The sequence below is a fragment of the Pezoporus occidentalis genome, unplaced genomic scaffold (assembly GCF_034315485.1).
Source record: "Pezoporus occidentalis ecotype Australia unplaced genomic scaffold, CSIRO_AGI_Poc_V1 ctg244, whole genome shotgun sequence".
NCBI lineage: Eukaryota > Metazoa > Chordata > Aves > Psittaciformes > Psittacidae > Pezoporus > Pezoporus occidentalis.
Window position 1 is genome coordinate 187,605 of NW_026914330.1, and position 23,108 is coordinate 210,712.

The 23,108-nt window shown below is 48.0% G+C and overlaps 1 protein-coding gene across 1 annotated transcript in view; it reads left to right on the top strand.

The window, feature by feature from the left end:
* Positions 1–659: 659 nt before the first annotated feature.
* Positions 660–23,108, top strand: part of HADHA (hydroxyacyl-CoA dehydrogenase trifunctional multienzyme complex subunit alpha) — a 28,019-nt gene continuing 5,570 nt past the window's right edge. Inside the window, exons 1-14 of the mRNA XM_062622624.1 lie at positions 660–892; positions 5,396–5,437; positions 5,526–5,596; positions 6,377–6,510; positions 8,688–8,826; positions 9,854–9,973; positions 10,058–10,160; positions 13,888–14,010; positions 14,658–14,776; positions 15,561–15,617; positions 19,284–19,393; positions 19,705–19,839; positions 20,947–21,118; positions 21,803–21,889. Of these exons, the coding sequence (XP_062478608.1) occupies positions 805–892; positions 5,396–5,437; positions 5,526–5,596; positions 6,377–6,510; positions 8,688–8,826; positions 9,854–9,973; positions 10,058–10,160; positions 13,888–14,010; positions 14,658–14,776; positions 15,561–15,617; positions 19,284–19,393; positions 19,705–19,839; positions 20,947–21,118; positions 21,803–21,889 (1,500 nt within the window). The 5' untranslated portion in view covers positions 660–804. The remainder of the gene's footprint in view (positions 893–5,395; positions 5,438–5,525; positions 5,597–6,376; positions 6,511–8,687; positions 8,827–9,853; positions 9,974–10,057; positions 10,161–13,887; positions 14,011–14,657; positions 14,777–15,560; positions 15,618–19,283; positions 19,394–19,704; positions 19,840–20,946; positions 21,119–21,802; positions 21,890–23,108) is intronic.

A 23,108-nucleotide genomic window follows, 5' to 3' on the forward strand; every position in this document is an offset into this window, starting at 1 on the left:
TGCTGTAAAGTCTCCCTGGAGCCTTCTTCTCCAGGCTGACCAAACCCAAATCTCTGCTCAACCAACAGAACTGCTCCTCTCCAGGTTCCCAAACCAGACCCATTCCCTCACAGCTGCTCTCCTCGCAGCGCTCCCACTGCCATCCCTCGCCCCACGCTGTCCCCCGCGCTCTCAGAAGCCAGCTGCTTCCCAGCACCCCGAAGCGCCCCACACACACAACCGGATCTGGCCAAGGCTGTCCACCCCACGCACAGCCCGGACCCACGACGCACCCACTCCTCAGCCACGAACACCCCACTCACCCACCAGACACCCCGAAACTCAGTAACAACCACACAAACGCACCTGTCCCTCACACATAGCACAGCTACGGCTCCCTCCACCCGGGACGGGGACACAGGGCCCTACAGGATGCCACACACCGACACATGACACACTTGACACCACACACACACCACACAGCCGCTCACCTCCGCCCGCACTACCGACACCGCCACCGCCCGCCGCGCCGCCACTCACTAAGGACCCCGCGCTGGCCCCACCCTCTGGGCAGCACACCAGCCACCCGCCTGAGGAATCCCACCCATCCCACAGCCCCTACCCGCGCTCTCCCTCCCGCCGTTCCCGCTCGGTACATAACAGAAACGTCCGCGACCACGCCACGAGCGGAGAAAAGAGAGGAAGGTGGCAGCCGGCGGTGGCGGAGCGTGCAGGCAGCTCCTCAGGCAGCCGCGGGCAGGGCGGGGACGGCGCGGCCAAGCCCCCGAGCGGCCTCTCCCTCATTCGACCTCGCGCGCAGGAAAGATGGCGGCCGCGGTGCGTGCTATCGGCAGCCTGGGGCGCTTCACAGCGGCCGCCAAGTACAGCCCGTCCTGCCGCCCACCGCCCGCGGGTGAGACGGGGCCCCGCGGCGGTGCTGCCGCCTCCCGCGCCGGGGGGACGGGCGCGGCGGTGGGACCGTGGGCGCGGTCTGTCGGGGTGGGGTGCTTTTCCGTGAGGGCGGCGGTGCGGGGGCACGCGTGAGGACGGGCCTGTGGCGGGGTGCCGCGGGGCAGGGCAGGCTATCATGGGGTGGGGGTCACCTCCGGTGCGGCCTCAGTGGCAGCGGGCGGCGGCTGCAAGAAATGGGCTGTTACCGGGGACGGGTCTCTGAGGTACGGGCGGGGGACGTTCCGGTCTCCCTGTGTGTGCCTGTGTCCCACGCCAGGGTGTTGTCCCCGCGGCCCGTGAATCGCGCAGGAGGATCCCTGGCATGGCCGTATCCCCTTCCAAGGTTTCCCCAGGGAGGGTGTCCGTGCTTCCGCGTCTCGGCTTCCCACCGCGGTGTGGGGTGCGCCCACGGGGGAGATATTTCCATGCCGGTCCCCAAGGCAGGCTTGTCTTTGTGTGCCCGGCCATGGTTCCCATGTCCTTGTACATGGGTACGTTTTGGGAATCCATCTATGGCCCTGGGGAGGGGGACCCTGTGACCCTACTTTGGTGGGAGGCAGGATTATCCTCGGTGTATGAGCTGATCCCCAGGGAGAGAGCGTCCTTGACTCCATGTGTGCGTGTTCCCGGTGGCCCTGGGGGGGAGAATGTCCCCATGTCCTTGGGTGTCTGGATCCTGGGGCTGTCCTCCAGGCATACAGGTGTATCTATGGGAAGCTGGGATCTCCGTGTGGGTGGAATGCCTCCAGGCGTATCAGCATCTCCATGCGTGCCAGGATCTGGCGTTACTTTGCTGTACAGGCATCTCAGCTGTTGGCTAATGCTCCTTTGTGATCTGCCAACCTGGGCAGGGTCTAGGCACTCCGCTTGTTTGCAGTGCTGGGTCGTAGTGCTTTCTTGCAGAGCCTCCAAAGCTGTAAGGCACCATTTGCCCCTAAGAAGGCTGAAGGGCAAGGCTGAGAGCCATTGGGAGCCAGTTCTTGTTTCTGTGCTTTGAAACCTGGCAGTTTTGTTTAAACTTAGTACCTGTCCTACATGCAGTGTTGGAGCGAGTTTGTACATGAGCCGGCTGCTCCAGGAGCAGAGTGCTGCGATAGATTAACAAGCAGAACTGTTTCAGTGTGTTTAAAGGGTCAGTACAAAGAAGACAGAAACTCTTTTTTACAAGGAGTCCCATGGAAAAGACACAGGTGATAGGCACAGATTCTCCTGGGGGTATCCCAACTGGACACAAGGGAAAAACTTTTCACCATGAGAACAACCCGCTATTGAAATAATCTCCCAGGGAAGTGGTGACTCCCCAGTATTAGACACTGTTAAGGTTCAGCTGGACAGGGTGCGGGGCCATCTAGTCTAGGTCACGCTTTGCCTAGAGAAGTTGAACCAGGTGATCCTTGAGGTCCCTTCCAACCTGGGATTCTGGGATTCTAGGATTCTATGAAGTGTGGCAGCTCCAGGCTGTTACTGATTGGAGTCCTTGTTACAACTAACAAAATTCTTCATCACAAACAGTCTGGGAGCTGTGATGAAGACGTTGTTACTTGCCCTAATTAGCAGCATTGCTCTGCTGTAACAAAGTGTTAAACTGGATGCAAACCTCGCCAAGGCAGGCCAAAGAGTATGCAAAAGGCAGCAAGCAGGCAGAAGACTGTGAGCTCAGAGCTGGCTGTACCTGCTGAGCCACATGCCGTGTGCTGGCAGGTCCCCACAGGGGATAGGGAAGCTCAGGTTGTTAAAAGTTCCCCATCTCACAGCTCGACGCTTAGTGCTGTCGGCTCGCAGTTACAGGCTGGAAGCACTGGCAGTCATCCTGAGCTTCGGCTGGTTTGCTGTGCTGATACTTGGCTTGGTCCAGGACTGCAGGAAGGCTTTTCTCCTGAACCATGGATGCTGTTCCCACTTCAAGTGGCATGCCACATCTGGGTGAGTGGAAAGGCGGGAAGTGCCAAGGGAAGCAGCTGAGGAAATAACAGGGAAAAGAGAAAGTGAGAAGAAACAGGTCCTGGCTGGAATGTGTGAAAGGGGTGGTTTCCATTCTCTGCTGCATCCAAGTTCCTGGCCAAGTCCCAAGAGCATCTGTGAAGTGTTGGTGTCCATGTTTAGATGGTCTTTTAATTGGAGTGAGTGAAGTAGTGAAAATGGAATCAATATTCAAAGCTTTTAATTCTAGAGTGACTGTCAGTGGAATAGCAGAAGCATACATCTGGCCTGCTGCTGCTTCCTTTGGCATTTGGAGGGAGGACTTTTCTGGCTCCAATCTTGGCAAGTCACCATTGTGCTGCTGAATGAATCCAGGCCTGAAGCAGATGCACTGTGACTGTGACCAAATAACTGCTTTTAGTTTTAAATGTGGAAGATGTTTTCCACAAGTATTCTGGGCTCTAAAACAAAATACTGTCAGGCTAAACAAACCTCACTCAGGTATTAAACAGCTGTTACTCTGATGGCAGAACCTCAAAAGAGTTCATATTAAAATGTAGTGAGATTGGTTCAGTAGTGCCCTTGATGTTGGTTTTGTTTTTTTTTTCCCCTACTTCATATCTTTTGTTTTGCTTGAAGTGAAATGCAAAGTGAATTCAAGGTTTAAGGTTTTCATGGAAGCAGTCTGTTTGGAAACTGATATGAAAGAGGAAAGCATGCTAGATGGTAGAAAGAGAGAAAAGTTAATCCATTCCCTCTTTGTTTGGAATTGACATTGCTTTGCATGCAGTATAGTTTTTACTACCCCATCAGTACCTTGCTCTCAGCCTTAGCAGGTGCCTGACTGAGGGGAAGGAAGGAAAACGTCACTTGCCTTGCCGCTGAGAGTTGTTCGGTCTGATTCTCCTGGCTGTGCCTAGCCATGGGCAGCAATATGGGAGTGAAGTGAGGGAGTTCAGTGAGATAGTTCAGTCCTTGCCTTCCTTTTCAAGGTAGTAGGGCTGTGTGGCTTTTATTGGGTTAAAATACTGTTGTTAACAGTGCATCATATTCTGCAGGGGAGTATTTATCAGCTGAGAAACCACGCTTGGTTTTGTGGGACAAGAATGTCAGTGCTTATTTTCAGGAGTACTTGACTTCCATGTTCAAAAAGTTCAGGGAAATTAATGTTGGCTACAGCAGTGGCAATCTGGAGATTGTCCTCATCAAAAAATACTTTAAAGCAGCTTTGGAGTGAAAACCAGTTCACTCTTTGTTTATAAAATGGTGTGGTGGGCACATGACATGCACATGCACACAGAGCCCCGTTTGCCAGAGCAGACTGACGCTGAATTTCCATCCCTAGCGTTGCACAGTGTATCCTGAGCTCAGGGAATGGAGAGCAAAGGTCAATCCCTACTGCCAGCACCAGAGACAAAGTGGAAAGAAGGCCAAAGTGCAGCAGAACTCCGTCCCTGAGCCCGTGTGACAGGGCTGTGGGAAGGGGGAACCACCTGTTGGTGAGGTGCAGGCTGAGGTTTTAAGCTTGTTTTCCCTGTACTGGATTTTCTGCCTCCTTGCTGCTGGGAATGGAAATGTTGCATTCCTAAATATTTTATCAGCATCAACAGTAAACCTCTCCAAGCTAAATGGCACTGTTCCACTTACAGATGTGCATGTGGTCCTCAAGAAGTAATGCTTTTACTACATTTCAGGCTTTACGGAGCTTTGATAGGGATTCAGCCTAGGATCTGTGTCAGAGGATCCTCTTAGTCAAGATCAAGGTTGCTTGCATGGAACTGAGATTCATTCATGTATTGAGAGGTCATCAGGCCAAATACAGTTTCTCAACACAAAAAGGAGGTCTGGGATTTATGAGTGAGAAAAGTGGCTTTTCTCTTGTGGACAGAACTTGTTCATACCCTGGTCTGAATTTTGACTGCTTTGAAACAAGTTTGTCTTGGGGCTTCCATGTGTAATTAATAGACACAGATTGAGTATCTTGTTGAGAGAGGAAGGTGAGCATAAATATTGTGTGCCCTTCTTGTGTCTCACCAGCTGTGCACCCTGAGCTCTGTGGGGTAATACTTTGGGTGGCACAATTCCCTGGCACCAGGGCGTGGTTTTCCAGAAATATTCTAGGGCAGTTGTGTTTGATTTGCAGACAAGTTAGCTCATAGGCTGGAAAGCCTCCGAAGTGTAGCAAGGTCTCTGGTTTAGCATGTGAAGAAATGTTGAACCGTGCATCCAAAAGGCAGAACACCCCTGTGTGCCACCTGCTACCTCTCATCAGCTCTTTGGGAAGAAAGCTTTGATTATTTTCTTTGCTCTCAGTCTGGCATTGCCAGCATGGACTCTGCTGTAAAGGTCACTTCAGTAGTGTGCGATCTGCTGAACTCTGGTGGTGGCACAGGTCAAGCTGTAAGAGAAGGAACTGGCTCATACTCCGGATTCTCTAAAATGCTGCCCTCAGTAGGTGAGGGGAGATGGGAAGATGCATTAATAAAGGAGAGTTAAGCAGAGACTACTGAGAATTCCTTTAATATCTGCAACTTCTTTTCTTTAGGTTATGCTTGCCGTAACATCTCCACCTCCACTGCTCTTCAGAGTAAGTATGAAGTTTTCCTATGTGATTTAGCTTGCTTTCTTGGAATCCGCTGAGCATAAGCTGATAACATGTTTCTGTTTGTTTCCAGCTAGAACCCACGTTAGCTGTGACATCAAAGGAGATGTTGCTGTTGTACGCTTCAACACACCAAATTCAAAGGTGCTGTTTTACCTGGCTGTGGTGGATGGGCATATCAGTAGAAATAACAGGAATAGCAGTAGTACAGAGAAGACATTGAAAGGTCAAATCTAAGTCTAAGAGCTGTCCTAACCTGCAGCCTTTCAATGTTACGAGCAAAGCAGAAATAGGAAGATGAGTAATGGAGTGTTTAATGAGAGGTCTGAAAATGCCTCATGGAAATGTTTTGTGTGTGCTAAGCTAACCAGTGTGAAATTTTATTAAAATCATATTAAGTTCTTGTATTCAAGATGGTTAAAGAGTGTATGTTGTATAGAGAAAAAAACAGCTCATAAAATCTGTGTTTGAGGTCACAAACCCACTGTTGGAGAGGTTAAGGAGGAACTTTTAATAGCAGATTACTTGGTGATCTGCTGCAGGGTTCATCTTGGAAGATTTTTTTCTCATTGTATTATGACACAGGGTGAATTAATTTTTATAGCAAATCTAGGCTCAGTTTAAGCACCTCAGAAGTGTTATAATTGTGCCAAGCAATGCACTGGCTGTTGGGCAAATTCCTGGGTAGTCTAGTCCATTTTATTTCTTTTTCCCAAAAGGCAGATATTGAAACACCATAGAACTGCAGCTGCTACTGGCTTGGAAGACCCACTCAGAGCTACCACTGGCTTTGTTTTTTTAATGTCGATCTGTCTTCTTTACAAGTTTTCTGATGATATAATAATTGAGTCCAGTACTTAATCAGAGGCTAAACTCCACCATCATCTGGTCCTCCTATTTACAATGCTTATTTGCTGTTTTCAGGTGAACACTCTCTCCAAACAACTCAACTCTGAATTTAATGAGGTAATGAATGAGATCTGGGGCAACGAAGCTGTCAAAAGTGCTGTCCTCATCTCTTCAAAGCCAGGCTCTTTCATTGCTGGAGCAGATATTACGTAAGTATTGGGATGTTGGAAGTTACACTGATGGAGCATTCTCTGAAGTCCAGCATCCAGGTTGGGTGCACTGTGAAGGCCGAGCAGTTTGTCACGGTTGTATCCCCAGGGGTGAGTCAGAGGCTGCAAACAAAATCATAGAATAGTGAGAGTTTGGAAAGGACCTTAAGATCATCAAGTTCCAACTCCTCTGCCATGGGCAGGGGCACCTCACACTAAACCATGTCACCCAAGGCTTCGTCCAACCTGGCCTTGAACACCACCAGGGATGGAGCATTCACAGTTTCCTTGAGCAGCCCATTCCAGTGCCTCGCCACCCTTACAGTAAAGAACTTCTTCCTTATATCCAATCTAAACTTCCCCTGTGTAAGTTTTAACCCATTACCCCTTGTCCTGCCACTACAATCCCTAATGAAGGGTCCCTCCCCAGCATCCTTATAGGCCCCCTTCAGATAGAAGGCTGCTATGAGGTCTCCACGCAGTCTTCTCTTCTCCAGGCTGAAAAGCCCCAACTTTCTCAGCCTGTCCTCATACAGGAGGTGCTCCAGTCCCCTGATCATCCTCATGGTGCTCCTCTGGACTTGTTCCAACAGTTCCATGTCTTTTTATGTTGAGGACACCAGAACTGTGCACAATACTACAAGTGAGGTCTCAAATCTGCGTTCACAGGATGCTTAACCTGCTCAAATGAAGTTAGGACCTGTTGGAGCAAGTCCAGAAGAATGTCACAAAGATGCTCTGAGGGCTGGAGCATCTCTGCTGTGGAGACAGGCCAAGAGAGCTGGGCTTGTTCAGCCTGGAGAAGAGAAGGCTCTAGGGAGACATTAAAGCAGCTTCCAATGCTTAAAGGGGCTGACAAAAAGGCTGGAGAGGGGCTTTTGATAAGGGGCTGCAGGGACAGGACAAGGGGGAGCAGCTTTAAGCTGACAGAGGGGAGATTGAGATGAGGTCTTAGGAAGAAGTTGTTCCCTGTGAGGATGATGAGGCCCTGGCACAGGTTGCCCAGAGAAGCTGTGGCTGCCCCATCCCCAGCAGTGTTCAAGGCCAGGTTGGATGGGGCTTGGAGCAACCTGATCTAGTGGAAGGTGTCCCTTCCTGTGGCAGAGGCTTGGGACTGGATGAGCTTTAAGGTCCCTTCCAACCCAAACCATTCTGTGATGCTATAAAGAGGAACATGGCAAGTCATGAAACCCCATTTGGCTGTAACACTTGGTCACTCCTTCCTGCATGCTGGGGTTCAGCCAAAGAAACCCATGCTGGCTCTGGTGTGAGCATTGTGCTTTGGTCTGGGACACAGTAAGAGCAGATAATTTACATTCAGAACTTCATTTAAGCTGGGTTTGAGTGCCTGGCAGTCTGCCAGCATGGCCCCTTGATTGGGCAGGATTTGGCATGAACAGCCTCCCAGGCATTTCAGCCTGGGTAGCCTTGGTAGTGTGTGGGGCAAACTGTGTTGGTGCTCTCACTGAGATCTGGAGCACCATTGCTCCTAGTCCTGACATTGGGCAGGAGAAAATGGTTGTTTAAAGTCATTAAAAGCCAGAAACCTCTGAGGAAAGGGAGATTGGCGAGACACCCATTAAAACCTTTTTGGCTGGCCTTATTCAGGGCGGAGACTTGATACATGATGTAGTGGGAAGGAAGCAGTGAGTGTAAGTAGATCAAAAGGACAGGCTGTGTTTAAGAAGGGCCTCATGGGTCTCAGTGCTAGGAGCCTCCTGAACTACACCAGCTTGGCAAGCACTGCTGACCTTCATGAGAATAACTGGCACAGGGAGCCTCCAATTGGCAGAGTGCAGCATCAGAGCCCTGGCCATCTGCTCCTTTAAAAAGTGATCCTGGGCTCTCCCCCTCCACCCTTTCTTGCAAGTGCTTTGAGACTTCCTATGACCCTTTCTCCTGTTCCCCAAAGTCTTTCAAAGCTCTGACACAAGGAAACTCATTCAGTGCCTGCAGGCACAGCCCAGCGTCAGCATGCAGTGGCTTAACCACTGAATTTAGTAGTCTTCCTGTATTGTCTGTTAATCTAAGGCTGGAGGACTAAATAGCTCTTGCCTCTCTGTCAGTCACTGGAGCTTTGTGGGGAAAAAAGGAACAAACTCCTTGAAGCACTCTCATTTTACTGCTGTTTTCACAGTGCCTTTCCAATTCTCATCAGTCTTTCTGCCTCACTGCAGCATGATTGAAGCTTGCAAGACTGCTCAGGAAGTGACTCAGCTCTCTCAGGAAGGACAGAAGATGCTAGAAAAAATTGAGCAGTCTCCAAAGCCCATAGTTGCTGCCATCAGTGGCTCCTGCCTGGGTGGAGGACTGGAGGTACTGCACAATTCTGGGTCTGTCAAGCAGGAGAGGAAGTTGATAGTGCTGATTCTCCAAACTATCCAAATGATGCCTGCAGGACTGCTTACTGTGAGAGGGATTTGAGACCTGATGAGGGTTCATTACACACATTCCAATGAGTTGGTGGCACGTTAATGGCTTGGTTGTGCCTCAGGACTCTGCCATGCTAATTTTTCTGCTTCTGTTGAGAGCTAATCAAATATGAATCCATGTGGGCCAGGCTAATATTTAGATGAGAGCATCCCAGAGAAAACTGGCTGTTTCTGGCAGGCATTGGATCTGGGTAAATGCTTGCTGGCAAAGCGCAGGCTGGAAATTGCTGCTTTTCAGATGAAGTGAGGCTTGTATCGCAGCAACTTCTGTTCTTTAAGAGGTTGTGGTGAGCAAGATGAGCATGGGTAACCTGGCCGGGCTCCACCCTGGCCTGTGTACTCTGCTCACTCTCTTGCCTCTCACTTTGGCTGTGTGCAGTATTTGCTTCATAATCTCCATTAAGGGTTTTGTAACCTGAACGACTCTGAGGTAGTTCCTGGTGCAAAGCTGTTACTAAAACAGAATAACCTTGTGGGAATGGAGTCTCTTCAGTTGCACTCTGATTTCTCAAGCAGTCACAGCTTTTAACAAGCACTATGGTGAAGGATCTGGACCTGGTGATCCAGTGATAAACCAAGTATCATGGCTGATCTGCATATGGGACTATGCTGTCAGTGTAATGAGTGAATTTAGCTCTTGATGGCCTAGATGAGATTTAAAAGTAACTTGGCTTAGCTTGGTATTTCATGTTCATGTCATAGTTGCCTGCTATCATCTGCTCATGTGCACTTCTGCCAGAAGCAGCCATCAGTGAGAACAGAGGGAACTGGGGCAGTTGAATTAGGGAGTTGAGGTAGGGGTGGGAGGAAAGCTGAGGCAGTGTGTAAAAGAGACCTTTGTGATGGATGCCCACCCAGTTCTTCTGTGGTCTTTCACAAGGAAACCTTTATTTTTCTTTCCCCTTCTTAAGGTTGCCATTGCCTGTCACTACAGAATAGCAACAAAGGACAAGAAAACAGTGTTGGGAACACCTGAAGTGTTACTGGGTCTCCTGCCAGGGGCAGGGGGCACTCAGAGGCTGCCAAAGATGGTAAGTAAGAGAAGAACTTCAGTCAGTAGCCCCTTCTGCTACATGGCTTACTCCCATTCTGAAATGCCCTTTCTGCCCTTCCAGGTGGGACTTCCTGCTGCCTTTGATATGATGCTGACTGGAAGGAACATCCGTGCTGACAAAGCAAAGAAGATGGGTCTGGTTGACCAACTGGTGGACCCACTAGGTCAGACATGACTCCTCTCAGTTTCTTGATCTGCTGCCCATCAGTTTACCACCTTATTGAAGTGGGTGAAGAAGCCACTGGTGCCGCCAGCAGTTTAGTGAGGGCAAAGCATGGACTACAAAATCCTTGCCATGCATGCCCTGCAGTGCAATCTCTGTTTCCTCTTCAGAAGCATCTGCATGGGAACCTTGAAATGTCAGGTTCCTACTAAAGCTAAGTGAGTAAAGAAAGGTTAGTGTAGAGGGCAGCTTGCTGATGGCTGTCTTGCATGAGCTAATTATACAGATAAGAGCCTGCATTCCTCATTTATTATGTCAGGGGGACAGATCACAACCCATAATGAAAGGAGAATAGATAACTGATGTCTACGTGTATGCAGCCTGCAGATGTTAATCTCTGTGACAAGATCTTGAGACGAAGCCAACCTCCATGGCTTAGGTGCTCTGAATTGTCAACCAGCTTTCAGTTGGATGGAGAAATTCCTTGCAAAATGCATATTTCCAAGTGCTGAGTGGGTTACTGAATAATTTCTTGCTTCTGCTTTTCCTTCCCTAGGACAGCTTTCATGGAAGGTGACTAAATGAAGGGGCAAGCCCTCCACAGCCTCCTCTGAAAGGTCTGAGCAGCTGCAGCCAGGAGTTAGACTGGAAACCAGGAGTTAGACTGTCAGCTGGTACTGCCACAGAGTAGCAGGGTGCTGAGCTTGGTTTCCCCAGGCAGAGCATGGTCAGAGTACCTTGGTAGCCCTTAGCTCCTGCAGTAGGAGAAAATGAAATAAACAAAAAGGAAAGGTGCTGCTGCTTGCCCTGAGTAATGCCATGGAAGCCTTTGTATGTGTTCTCTCGTATGACAGTATTCAGCTGGATCCTTAGCTGTAGTCTCACTTATAAAACAGATCGGGGTACCCAGGCTTGAGTTAAAATTGCCTGAGTAAACTTCAGTGCTCTATACTTGCTCAAATGTGAATTGGCTTTTAAGTGACAGCCAGTGTGGCTTTTTATACCAATGATTACAATGGCTTTCTTAAAGGAAACCTGAACTTTGTGAAGAGCTGTTTGCAATCCTAGCTCAGACCAGATAAGCACGTAGGAGGAACACAAAAAACAATTTATGTGCAGGCATTAAAGGCATTTCTTGCTCATTCAAATAGCAGCCAGTGCCAGAAGGCTTTCTGCTGAGTATTTGCATGTTCATTCTGAATGTCTGGGGGAAAGCAGCTTTAAATGGAGGATAATGTTTTAACTGATTATACAGAGCTTTGAAAGAGAGAGACAGCATTAATCAGGAGGCAATTCCATGGGGTGCAGTCAGCTGTCCTTCAGTAGGGAGCTCTACAGCATGCTCTTGATGTATTTACTACTGTGCCCAGATCTAATTCTGGCATGTGCCATTTATATAGGAAAGCAGATGTGAGTCAACCACTTGGAGTTTTCCCAGGTGAGGACACAGCAAAATGTTGGGAGGTAACTGCAAGTAAAGTAAAGCCACATACGTGGGTTTGACCACCTTGCCTGAGTAGATTTACAGCTCAGACTTACAAATAAACAGCTTTATTCTTCAGCTGTAGTATCAAAGTTCAGCACTTCCAAGCTAGTGGAAGGGAGAAATCGGGTATTTGCATCTGGTGGTGGGAAGAGAATTTGGAAGCAAGTATGGTTGGAGCTCAGAAATCCATCCCAGATGCTCTCAGATTTCCAAGAAATTCTCTCAGATTCCCTGGGCCTTGCTGAAATGTAGATTATGCAGCAGCGCTGGATTAAGTTTTTATGTGCTGCCTGTAACATGAAAGATGTTGCTTTGTTTGGAATGTTTTCCTCTACACTGGATTTGTCATACTGCCAGGGCATGAGTGAGACTTCCCAACAGCGAGCTTTCGTGATCTGGTCAAAATGTGCGTGCTGCTTTATTTGCTTCTTGCTGAGAGACCCTCCAGCAGGCAGCAGCATCTGTGGTTTGCTGAGTGTATGCTCTCAAGATTTATGTGCAAAGAGATGAAACTTGAAGTTGTTTGGGTGAGTCCAGGGGAGGCCACAAGGGCTGGAGCACCTCTGCTATAGAGACAGGCTGAGAGAGCTGGGCTTGTTCAGCCTGGAGAAGAGAAGGCTCCAGGGAGACCTTAGAGCAGCTTCCAGTGCCTAAAGGGGCAACAAGGAAGCTGTAGATAGGCTTTTGACAAGGGCCTGGAAGGACAGGACAAGGGGGAATGACTTTAACCTGACAGAGAGGAAATTGAGATGAGATCTGAGGAAATTCTTCCCTGTGAGGGTGGTGAGACCCTGGCACAAGTTGCCCAGAGAAACTGTGGCTGCCCCATCCCTGGCAGTGTTCAAGGCCAAGTTGGACAGGGCTTGGAGCAACTTGGTCTAGTGGAAGGTGTCCCGAACTGCATGAGCTTTAAGGTTGCTTTCAACCCAAAATATTTGTGATTCTGTCAAGACCTCAGCTCGTGGTGGAGGGAGGGAATAGTGGGAGGTGAAAGAGGAGGGGGGTTTCTGTTTTAGTTTTGGTTTTTGACTGTCTCCTGTGTCATAGAGTAGTTGTTTGCTATTGTGGTTTCTTTGCTGTGAGGGCTCTGTGGAGCATCTGGGTGTGGCTGGAGTAGTTTACGGTGAAGGTTAAGGAGGTTGTGCAGCCATATGATAGAGTTGTAACCTCAGCAGGTTTGTTCTTCTAGATCAGAGGCAGCCCAAGGGTGCAGGTTTACCTGCAGGCTCTTCGTGGTGGCCCACGCAGAGTCACTGGGCATTGCTCTTTCATTAATGACTCATTGTGCTTCTAGCAAGTTCACACAACTGCCCTTTCAGCGCTGCACTCCGTCCTCTTGTCTGATGATACCAGTTCTGTGCTTGGAAATTGTGCAACCCACCCTTGGAGACTGCTAAAACTCATTTTGTGGTGGCTTGCTTCGTTGTTTGTGGGACAGCTCTGAGTTAGGCTGGGTGTTGCACTAGCTAAAGCAAGTGAGAGATTTCCTGCAACTGAGGCCAGAGGTGGAGGTTTCACTGGACATCAGCTCCAGGACAGGTAATTTTCAGGGATACACTGCTTTGAAACTGTCATCTGTATGTTTAATACCAACAGGTATTGTTGTACAGACTTACCATACCATGTAAGAAAGGAGAGGTGCAGCAAAAGGGAAGGCAGACAGCACACTGGAGTTCTGCTGGGATCCAGGAGTGCCTGCAATTAAATTAAATAAAAAGTTGAGGAATAAAGGCCACAATTTGCAAAAAAGATGGTCAGGTGCTGAAGCAGGGGTCCAGAGAGGTGATGGGACCTCCATCCTTGGAGTCCTTCAGAGGCTGGCAGAACATGTCTTTGAGCAGCCTGATGTAATTCCAGAGCTGGATTTAACTTTGAACTTGACCCCACTTTGAGCAGCATGTCAGAGCAGATGGTCTCACATCCCCTTCCAAAGCTATTCTATGCTTCTGTGAAAGTAGCGCTGATGTTTAAGTGGCATAGTGCTATCTGCTCCCCTTGGGAGCTGGTGTTTTGGCATTTGTGTATAAAGCCATGTATAATATATGCCTTGGGGCCTTGATATAGTTGTCTGAGCCTTTCCCTCATTGTTCATCAGCAAGAAAAGTCATGCAGGTGTGGGGAATAGAGTGGTGATAATTCAAAGGAATGTCATGTTGCTAGTCTTACCCTTGCACCTCTGCATCCTCAGCTATCAGTGACAACTTCCGCTGCATGTCCTCACGAGTTCCTTTTTTATTCACAGGGCCAGGTGTGAAGGCTCCAGAAGCACGAACAATTGAGTATTTAGAGGAGGTAGCCATTGGCTTTGCCAGAGGACTAGCCAACAGGACTGTGTCTTCCAAAAGATCCAAAGGGCTAGTACAGAGTAAGTCTGTAGGTGCTGTGGCAGATCCCAAGGGATTGTAGAGAGTATAATCCATCTTTCTTCACGTGTCTGTGTTTGTGCTCCTACTTAATTCCATTTGCAAAACAAAATTATTTCATGTTGTAGTCATCTCTTGAGCCTGGTGGGTTAGCAGAGAAAACATTGCTCTGCATATCTTGAGGTGGCATTGCCGGAGCTGCACATGGTGCTGCTCCTGAAGAAGGGAGCCAAGCCTCAAGAGAACTTAAGCCTCAACAGCTACCTCCAGAGGACTTACCCATCTTCAAAGTTTTAGTAGCAAGTTCTGTACCAAGCTTGTGTAATCAAGTGGGAAGAAGCACATGGGTTTGCTCTGCACTAATCCTCGTTAGTGGAGCCCTTACATAGTTAGAGCCCAGAAAAGGTGACATCTATGTGCAAGAACTCCCCAGAGCTCTGTTTGTCACCAGTTGTATTAGGAGGATGCTGCAGCCCTAAAAGAGTCTTGTCTGAAACAAGCCATAGAAATTCTTCTGAGGAGACCCTGCTACCTGGGGCTGAGGTTCTGGTGTAGAAATGTGACATTCACACCTATACTCCTGGTTAATCATTTAAAGGCTGATTGTGCATGTAGCACTGTGCTGAGACATGTTTTGTCCATCTTGCAGAGATAACAGACTATGCCATGGCTCTTCCGTTTGTGAGGCAGCAAGTCTACAAGACAGTGGAGAGCAAAGTTCAGAAACAAACCAAAGGACTCTACCCCGCTCCAGTAAAGATCATTGAGGTAATCACTACTGTGAGATGTAAGAAACTACAGTGATGGTGGATCTGTGGGATAACGTGGCAACAGATGGAGGGAAGGTAGTTCATTTCTCTTAGCCAAGCCTTATATCCTGATCTTCACAGATCAGGTTAGTGCATGCTGGTTGTGTGATGCATCAAGCAAGCATGGTAAAATTCAGAACAGCTTCCCAGAATACAATCACCAATCTAGGTGATACTGGTGCCAGTAAGGGGTAGATCAAGAATCCCAGTTGAAGGGAGGCTTAGCTGGAATATGTTGTCTAAATGAAACTTTCAGCTGCAGTTTTAGTTTACAAAGAGTTGGGTGAATCTGTTTGAAGCTAAGAAAATAAAAATTGCTGCTTTCATAGCATGAACCACTCCATACTTAAAAAGTTAGTTCCCCAGGTTACACAGGCATTGTGTTACTTACAGGCACAATCCATGGTTGAATCCTTATTATTTTAAAATGAATTTTTACTATTAAGTTGTTGCGAAGACTTCTCTAAGACCTGTGAATGTCCCGCTCTGACTCTTGAGAGCAGAGTCATTACAGGAGCACAGTCCTACTGAAAAACAGTTCCTGAAACCACAAGGCATGTGTAAAAATGAACCTGATGGAAACCCCCGTGATGGACCCAGAAAGTCTGAAGTGTTACCTGAATATTGGAGAGGAGTCACATGTGAAAGCAGGAGGTGCAGCTAAACAAGTGATCTTGTTAAAGTGTAGATGTTGGCAGATGTGACTTAACAGTGGCATATCCTTATTGTTCTTCTTTGACTAGGTTGTAAAGACTGGTCTTGATCAGGGGCGTGACGCTGGATACCTCACTGAATCCCAGGTAAGAAGATTAGATCCCTGGCTGTAATTAGTGAATTCTGTAGTCAGGGGGATTTGTGTCTAACCACACACAAAGGATAATATTCATCTCAGAATGGTATCTCACTCCCTGCCCCTTCTTCTGGCAGTGGGGGTGTGAAAAAGGCTTTCTTAAACAACAGAGCTGCTTTTCAGGGTTCTTCATCTCTGAAAACAGTTTGTGCCTTTTCTCGTTCCTGTCTGTGTTTCCTTTCTGAGTAGAAGATGACCAGGAGGAGTTCACCAATACAGGTTTCATAGAGCAGGACTGTCATTTCTCCATGTGTCTGAGCCCTGTTTGTTTCCTCTGATTGTACAGGGGACAGGTATCCAGAGGTGTGGGTGTAGTGCTCTTGGTCTCCTCATTGTTTCCAGACAATTTGGTGCAAAGAAGTTGTTTCCTCCAAGAGTTAACTTTAATTTTTACCAGTGCTCTGTTTACTCTGTCACTCTTTTTCACCATTATCTTTGTTCAGGGTGCTAAGTCTCCAATATTCTTGGTTTGCCATTTACCATTTCCTAGGCCAGATACTTTGTGCTGGTCCTTTTTCACTCATTGATGATTTTGGGTGCTTCTGAAAATTAGGTGGGGTTTTTTTTCAGCAGTAGTTTCTCACCCCAAATTGGACTTCTCTCTCCTTGTCCCTTGATCAAACTCACCTTCCTACCTTCCTAGTAGATACTCCAGTTCAGTGTACTGGCCATGCAGAGGGACCTCAACAAACCAGAGAACAGGGTGGAAAGGAACCTCATGAAGCTGAGTGAAGGGAAATGCCAGGTGCTGTCCTGGTGAGGAATAACCCCATGCACTAGTCCAAGCTTGGGCCAACTGGTTGGAGAGAGTCCAGCAAAGGGCCACAAGGATGATTAAAGGTGGGAGCATTTGGTGCACAAAGAGACACTGTGAGACCTGGAACTGGAGAAGAGAAGGTCTGGGGGGACCTTATCAATGTGTATAGATCATAGAATGGGTTGGGTTGGAAAGGGACCTTAAAGGTCATGTGGCTAGAATCCAGCCCTCCTTCTTTACAGGAGGGTTGGAACCAGGCTCCAGTTTTCCATTCTACCTATTCTAGTGGCAGAATAAGAGCACAAACAGAAATGGGAAATTCCACTTAAATATGCAAACCAACTGTTCTAATGTAAAGGTGATGGAATGCAGGAAGATTGCCCAGAGAGACTGTGGAGTCCCCCTTTGTGGCAGTATTTAAAACCCATTACACACAGTCCTAAGCAGCCTGTTCTGGTTTGAGTAGTGGGGTGGGACAAGACAATCTCCACAGGTCTCTTCCAACCTCAACCATTCAGTGGTTCGGTGGTTCTATGAAACAAGCCTCTGTATCATTCTTCCTTTTCTTTCAGTTCTTTACTTTCCTGGCACATCATTTGAGTTTAGCACCAATATCAACTGTTAAGGGTAGTCAGGACTTTTGCATTTAAGACCCAGAAGACTTCACCTCTTGCTCTGCTTGCTGCTTTTCCCCTGTGTCCGGCCAGTAGCGAGGCTGAGTAGCTGTTACAATCATAGAAGAGATATCGTACTGCAGAGGTGTAGCTACATGCACACTTGTGCTCACAGACACATGACACGCACGGCTGGTTGCACAAACAGCATGGTGCCTTTACTGATGACACCCACATAAACACAAACAGCTCATGGGCGTGGCCAGTGTGGGTGATTGATGCTGTTCCTCCTGGTCAGCTGATCAGAGTTGAAGTTCATGTGCACACACACCCCTTTATTAGCTGTCTGTAGAAGTTTCATCTGTCAGTCGGCCACAGCGCCCAGTCTGACCAGCTGCTGGCACATGGACCTCATGCCCTAAATGTCACTCAGTCCTGCCTTAGGTTTACTAGTGACATACCCAAGGAAGACAGGCATAGAGTTTAATATAGAGGTAGAGCAGCCTGTGGTGGGCAGGCCCATGGCTTGAGCAGGCAAATGTCCTCACGGCAGCTTGCTCATGCATGACCCTTTTATTACACACACACACACACACACATAATCTTTGTTTTCCTGTGCTTCTTCATCTTCAGCCATCCTGATCCCTCCCCTTCTCTGCCCTTGTCTTTATCTTAATAAGCAAGCTGCCCCTGATTAGTTTTTCCTCACTCAATGCACACTCAAATTTGCTACTTCTGATACTGAAGAGGCAATTCTGGCTGTGCACAGTGTCACTGGTGTGGGTCCCTTGACACTTAAGGCTCTGCAAGACCTGACTCCCCAGAAGACCCACAACGCTCCCATCTGCTTGCCTCTGCGTTTGGGTCATGGCTAACATAGCTGCTCTGTAACTGCTGGTGAAATCCATCTGTCCACCACAGTACTATCTGTAACTTTCACCATCTTCTCACATTGCTGTCACATCCCCCAGTCTTTCCTGCCATGCTTAGTAGCTCCTTTTGCTCTCTCCTCGTGACAGTGTTCTGGTCTGAGATGTAGCTGTCTGCCTCCTACCTTAACAGTGATCTCCTGGGTATACCCCATCTGTTCTGCTTATGCATTCCACCCACGTTTGGTCTGGTGCTGAATAAAAGGCTTGGGGTACTCTGTTCCTTACTGAAAAGAATTAATGTTTTTTCCTGAGAACAGCAGCAGGATGGAGATCTTCCCAGAACTCTAAAGAATAATAAGTGTCAGTGTCGTGTCTTTTTTAATGCCTCCCTCTTTCCCCTAGGATAGATTTGCACATTCTTTTCCAGGTTCTGTGTTTCTAGTATTTTAACAAGCATCTGACTCATAGGAAAGTGGTGAAGGAAGACACAGCCTGCTCCAAACTACACTGATTTGGTGGCTTTCCTTAGCTGACTTGGCTCAGACAGCATTAGTTTTCTGTTGCATTGTGCTGTCTTTTCCTGACTACTTTCCTGTTTCGTGCTGAGTGCTGGGAGTTTATGCAGGCCTTAGTTTTTGTTGCCTGGTCTGTGATCCTCTGAAAATAGTGCCAGGCTACTGCTGTCAGTAAGAACTGGCCTATTTAAAGATTTTTTTCTCAAAGCCTGAGGGCAGAGCCATTTCACTTGGAAGCCACTGGGGCAATGGTCCCAGCTACGGCAATATGCACGCAGGGGACAAAGGGTCCCATATAAGTCCTGCTGCTGGGGACCTAGAAGTGGCTCCTGCACTGAGGGACCCTGCAGCTGCTGGCTGGTCAAGGCAGCTGTGTCGTTTCTGGCCTACTATCATGGCAGTGAACTGCCAGGAAATGCTTCAAAGCTGTGGTGGGAGGGTGGAAATGAGCTGTGAATGATTCAGTGGGTAAGAGGGAGATTGATATGGAACTACAATGGCTGGTTTTGTTCTCTGGCAGAACCCCTGTGCCTCCAGATGAGAGCCTTAGAGGTACACACTTTTTCAGGTGCTTTAAATGATAGTGTTTAAGGGACAGGCCATTGAACAAGCAGTTCCCTACTGCTCTTTGGCAGCCTATGTGGAAGGCAGTGGTGCAAAGCAGGCCATGCTTAACACAGCAGGTGCTTTGCTGCAGAGGATTCATATACTCTGTCCCTTCTTCCTTTTCTAACTTGGCTACTAGTCTGTGCAGTTATGGCTGTGCTCCCCCCTTACCATGTTCTTGATGTGTATGTGCTGGAAGTGAGACAGATGTTAAATGCCAAACTCTCTGCTTCCTTCTTCCCTTTCTTCCAGAACTTTGGCAAACTTGCAATGACTAAGGAATCCAAAGCACTGTTAGGACTTTACCACGGGCAGACACACTGCAAGAAGAACAAGTTTGGAGCACCTCAGCGAGAGGTCAAGTAAGTGCATGTGTGGGATGCCTGAAGGAGGGGTTGGAGGACCTCTGCTAAAGAGAGAAGACCTCTGGAGGATCTCTGTTCTTGGAGTGAGTGGCCTACAGTCCTGAAAAGCAGTGTATCAGTGCAGAGAGATTTCTAGCCTCCCAAAGGCTAATGCTCTGCAGCTGGGAGGTCTCACCCACAAGTGAAATCTTGCATGACCTCACTAAAAATAGTTCCTGAGTGGACAGGAGCTGTGGGAATCTGTCAGCAGCAATGGAAATTCAGTGATTTCTAGCTTTAAGCATGTCCCCTGTTCCTTTTCTGTGCAGGACTCTGGCAGTGCTGGGAGCAGGGCTCATGGGAGCTGGCATTGCACAGGTTTCAGTGGATAAAGGGCTAAAAACCATTCTGAAGGACACAGCACAACAAGGCTTGGACAGAGGGCAGCAGCAGATCTTCAAGGGGTACGTGAACTAAAAGGAATTTGCTCGGGATGGAATAGGGCTGCCGTCAGTCAAAATACTCCTCTGCTTTCAAGCAGTCAGGAACTCCTGACACCTGCTCCTTTGGAGTCTTCTACCATCAGATGTCACAGAAGTGCTTTCTTTTAGTGCTTTCTTTTCTATGCAGTGTGCTGGTATATTGCTATGAAATAGGCCTAGTGTATTCAGCCTTAGCTCCTTAGGTAGGCAGATGATCTAACCATTGCTTTAGTTTTTAGATACAGCAGTAGCTTATAGAGCTAAGGGGGGGAGGGAGTAATCCTGGTTGCCTAAAATCCCATCTTAGGAGAGGCATTGGGTCACACTTCTGAAAAGCTGGATCTCTTTCCCCTGTTCTCCTGGCTCAGCAATAATAGTGCTCAGCTGTGCATCATCAGGAGTATCAGTGATTGAATCACAGGGTGGTTGGGGTTGGAAGGGTCCTCTGGAGATCATCCAGTCCCACAGCCCTCCTAAAGTGAGTTTACCTAGAGCAGGTTGCACAGCATTGTGTCCAGGTGGGTTTTGAATATTTTCAGAGAAGGAGACTCCACAGCCTCGCTGGGCAGCCAGTTCCAATGCTCCATCACCCTCATGGTAAATAAGTTGTTCTTTGTATACAGATGGAGCTTCCTGTGTTTCAGTTTGTAGCTGTTACCCCTCATCCTGTCACTGGGTACCACTGAGAAGAGTAGCCCCATCCTCTTGTCACCTGCCCCTAAGATAATTGTATGCATTGATGAGATCCCCTCTCTGTCGTCTCTTCTCCAGGCTAAACAGGCCCAGCTCTCTCAGCCTTTCCTCATAAGAGAGATGCTCCAGTTTCTTAATCACCTACGTAGTCCTCTGCTGAACTCCAGTAGATCCTTGTCCTTCTTGACCTTCAGACTAGTTGACTTTCAGACTAATGCACCAGCTGTGTTGTGTGAGCAGGGCTCTCCTTTTTCCAGGGGCCAGTGGCAGTCCTTCTGGATTGGAGATGTTGTTTTGGGTCCAGGAGGGAGGCGGGGATGCCCTTGTTGGCATGGTGCACCTCTAGCACCCTGGCCTGGCCTGCTCAGGAGCTATGACAATGCTGTCCTTCCCTAGGCTGAACAGCAAGGTGAAGAAGAAGAGTTTGACATCATTTGAGAGGGACTTCATTCTCAGCAACCTTATGGGCCAGCTGGACTACAAGGGCTTTGAGACGGCAGACATGGTGATCGAGGCAGTGTTTGAGGACATCAACATCAAGCATAAAGTGCTGAAGGAAGTGGAGGCTGTGAGTATTGTTTCTGAGCAGCTTGCGCTAGATGTGGCCCCTGTATGGTGGAGACTCGGGGAGTCCTGTCCTGCCCTGCTGGGTTTGTCACATCTTTGTGCTTGGTGCAAGTTATGTCAGTAGAGGGGTAAATGATAAGGGCAGCCTTCCTATTCCCTAAGGATATTTACTGTTCAGTAAGGAGTCAGCTTTTAGCTGAATGGGGCAATTCTGACATTTGCTAACTCCTGGGAACCACTCCAGAAATAATTCTATTTGTCTGACAACATTAATATGATAGTAATGTCTTTTGATATCTCCACAATTTATATTCCTTTACCTGCTATCTCTAGCTTTCCACCACTGCACTTTTCTGTTCAAGAGTACACTTGGGGAAGTAACGGGATGGTAAAAGATCTGGTCTGTGCACCTTTCTGAAGTCCCTCTCTGCCATGTGTAATGCTGTTGCGGTGGTCTGGCAGAAAGACAGGGGCTCTGACCTGTGGAGAGTTCAGGGGAAGTCAGATCTGGCTGACATGGGCTGCTGCTTTAGAATTGGTTTCTAATGCTGACAGAGAAAATGAGGTTTGCCTTGTTTGTCAGGATTGCCAGGTGCTTGTGCTGTTCTCTCAGGGTCTGCACATCCCACTGGATCTGTCTCTGCAGCCTGTGCGTTTACACTGTCTCTTCCACCCCCTACCACAGGTGATACCTCCTCACTGTATCTTTGCCAGTAACACATCTGCCCTCCCAATCAGCCAAATTGCTTCTGTTAGCAAGAGGCCAGAGAAGGTGAGTACCCAGCACCAAGTGCCTGTTCTGCTCTGCACGAGGATGCCTGTTAGGGGCAAACTGTCTTTGCTGGAGGTGGGCACTGGGAACTTCTACTTCCTCCTCAAACATGAAACAGCTCATCCTCTGCCCCCAGTGCAAGTATTGAACAAAGAGCTTCTGATCTTTGGGTAGGTAGGAAGTGGGTGAAGGTAGACTTGCCTCAAGTGTGATATTAAGGCAGGGTGCAGAAGGGAGGTCAGTGCGCTTCCAGGAAACATTAATGCACATGGGGGTAGGGAAGCTGTGGAAGGACTCGAGCAATTCCAGCCAACAACTTCAGTTAATTTGATACGCTGATTAGACCTAGGAGTGATTTGCCGTGATAGGAGAATGCTTCCACCTTCTTGGAGAGGAAACTAACTTAGCAGCAAAAAGGGAAGGAAGGTCAGTGACTGGAAGCTGAACTCAGAGGTGCTGAAACCACAGTGTTGGTCAGCTGTGGAATCAGCTTCTGCAGGGATGTTGGGGTTTTTTTCTGGCTCCAGATGGTCTATGTGAACAGGATGCCAAGAGTAACTGTTGGAGGTTCCTCTCGTTCATGAGCTTCTTCCTGATTTACTGTCAGACCTTAGTTGTACTGGAAATGCAAACTGAGTTTTATTTCTTCATACTTGCAAAATAACTTCCTCTTGCTGTATAAATTGACTGCATAATGACTCTTTATAGGAAACTAATAGGAAATTAGTTAACTAATTAGTGTGTTTAATTAGTTTTTCAGTCTGCAGCTCTCTCCAGCAGGTGTTCCTCTGGCAGATCTTAGTGTCAAGTGTAGCTTCCCAGAGGCATGAAGGTGACAAGCTGATTACATGGTCATGTTAAGAAAGTGAATCACACAGCCGAATAACCTCCACTTAAATGCTGTTCCCAGAGGAAGGCTGCGCATACCTCCGCATTTAGTTTCTCGAAGCTTGCCTTCTCATCCTTAAATTCACTTCATTGTCAAAAAAAGAAGCATAGAATATCAAAGTTAGAAGGGACCTCGTGGATCATCTGGTCCAACCTTTCTAGGCAAAGTATGACCTAGATTAGATGTCCCAGCACCCTGTCCAGCCAAATTTTAACAGTCTCCAACACTGGGGAGTCACCAGTTCCCCAGGGAGATTATTCCAATGGCAGATTCTTATGGTAAAAACCTAGGAACAAATCATTGACAAGCAGAACACAGGGACTTTGATCA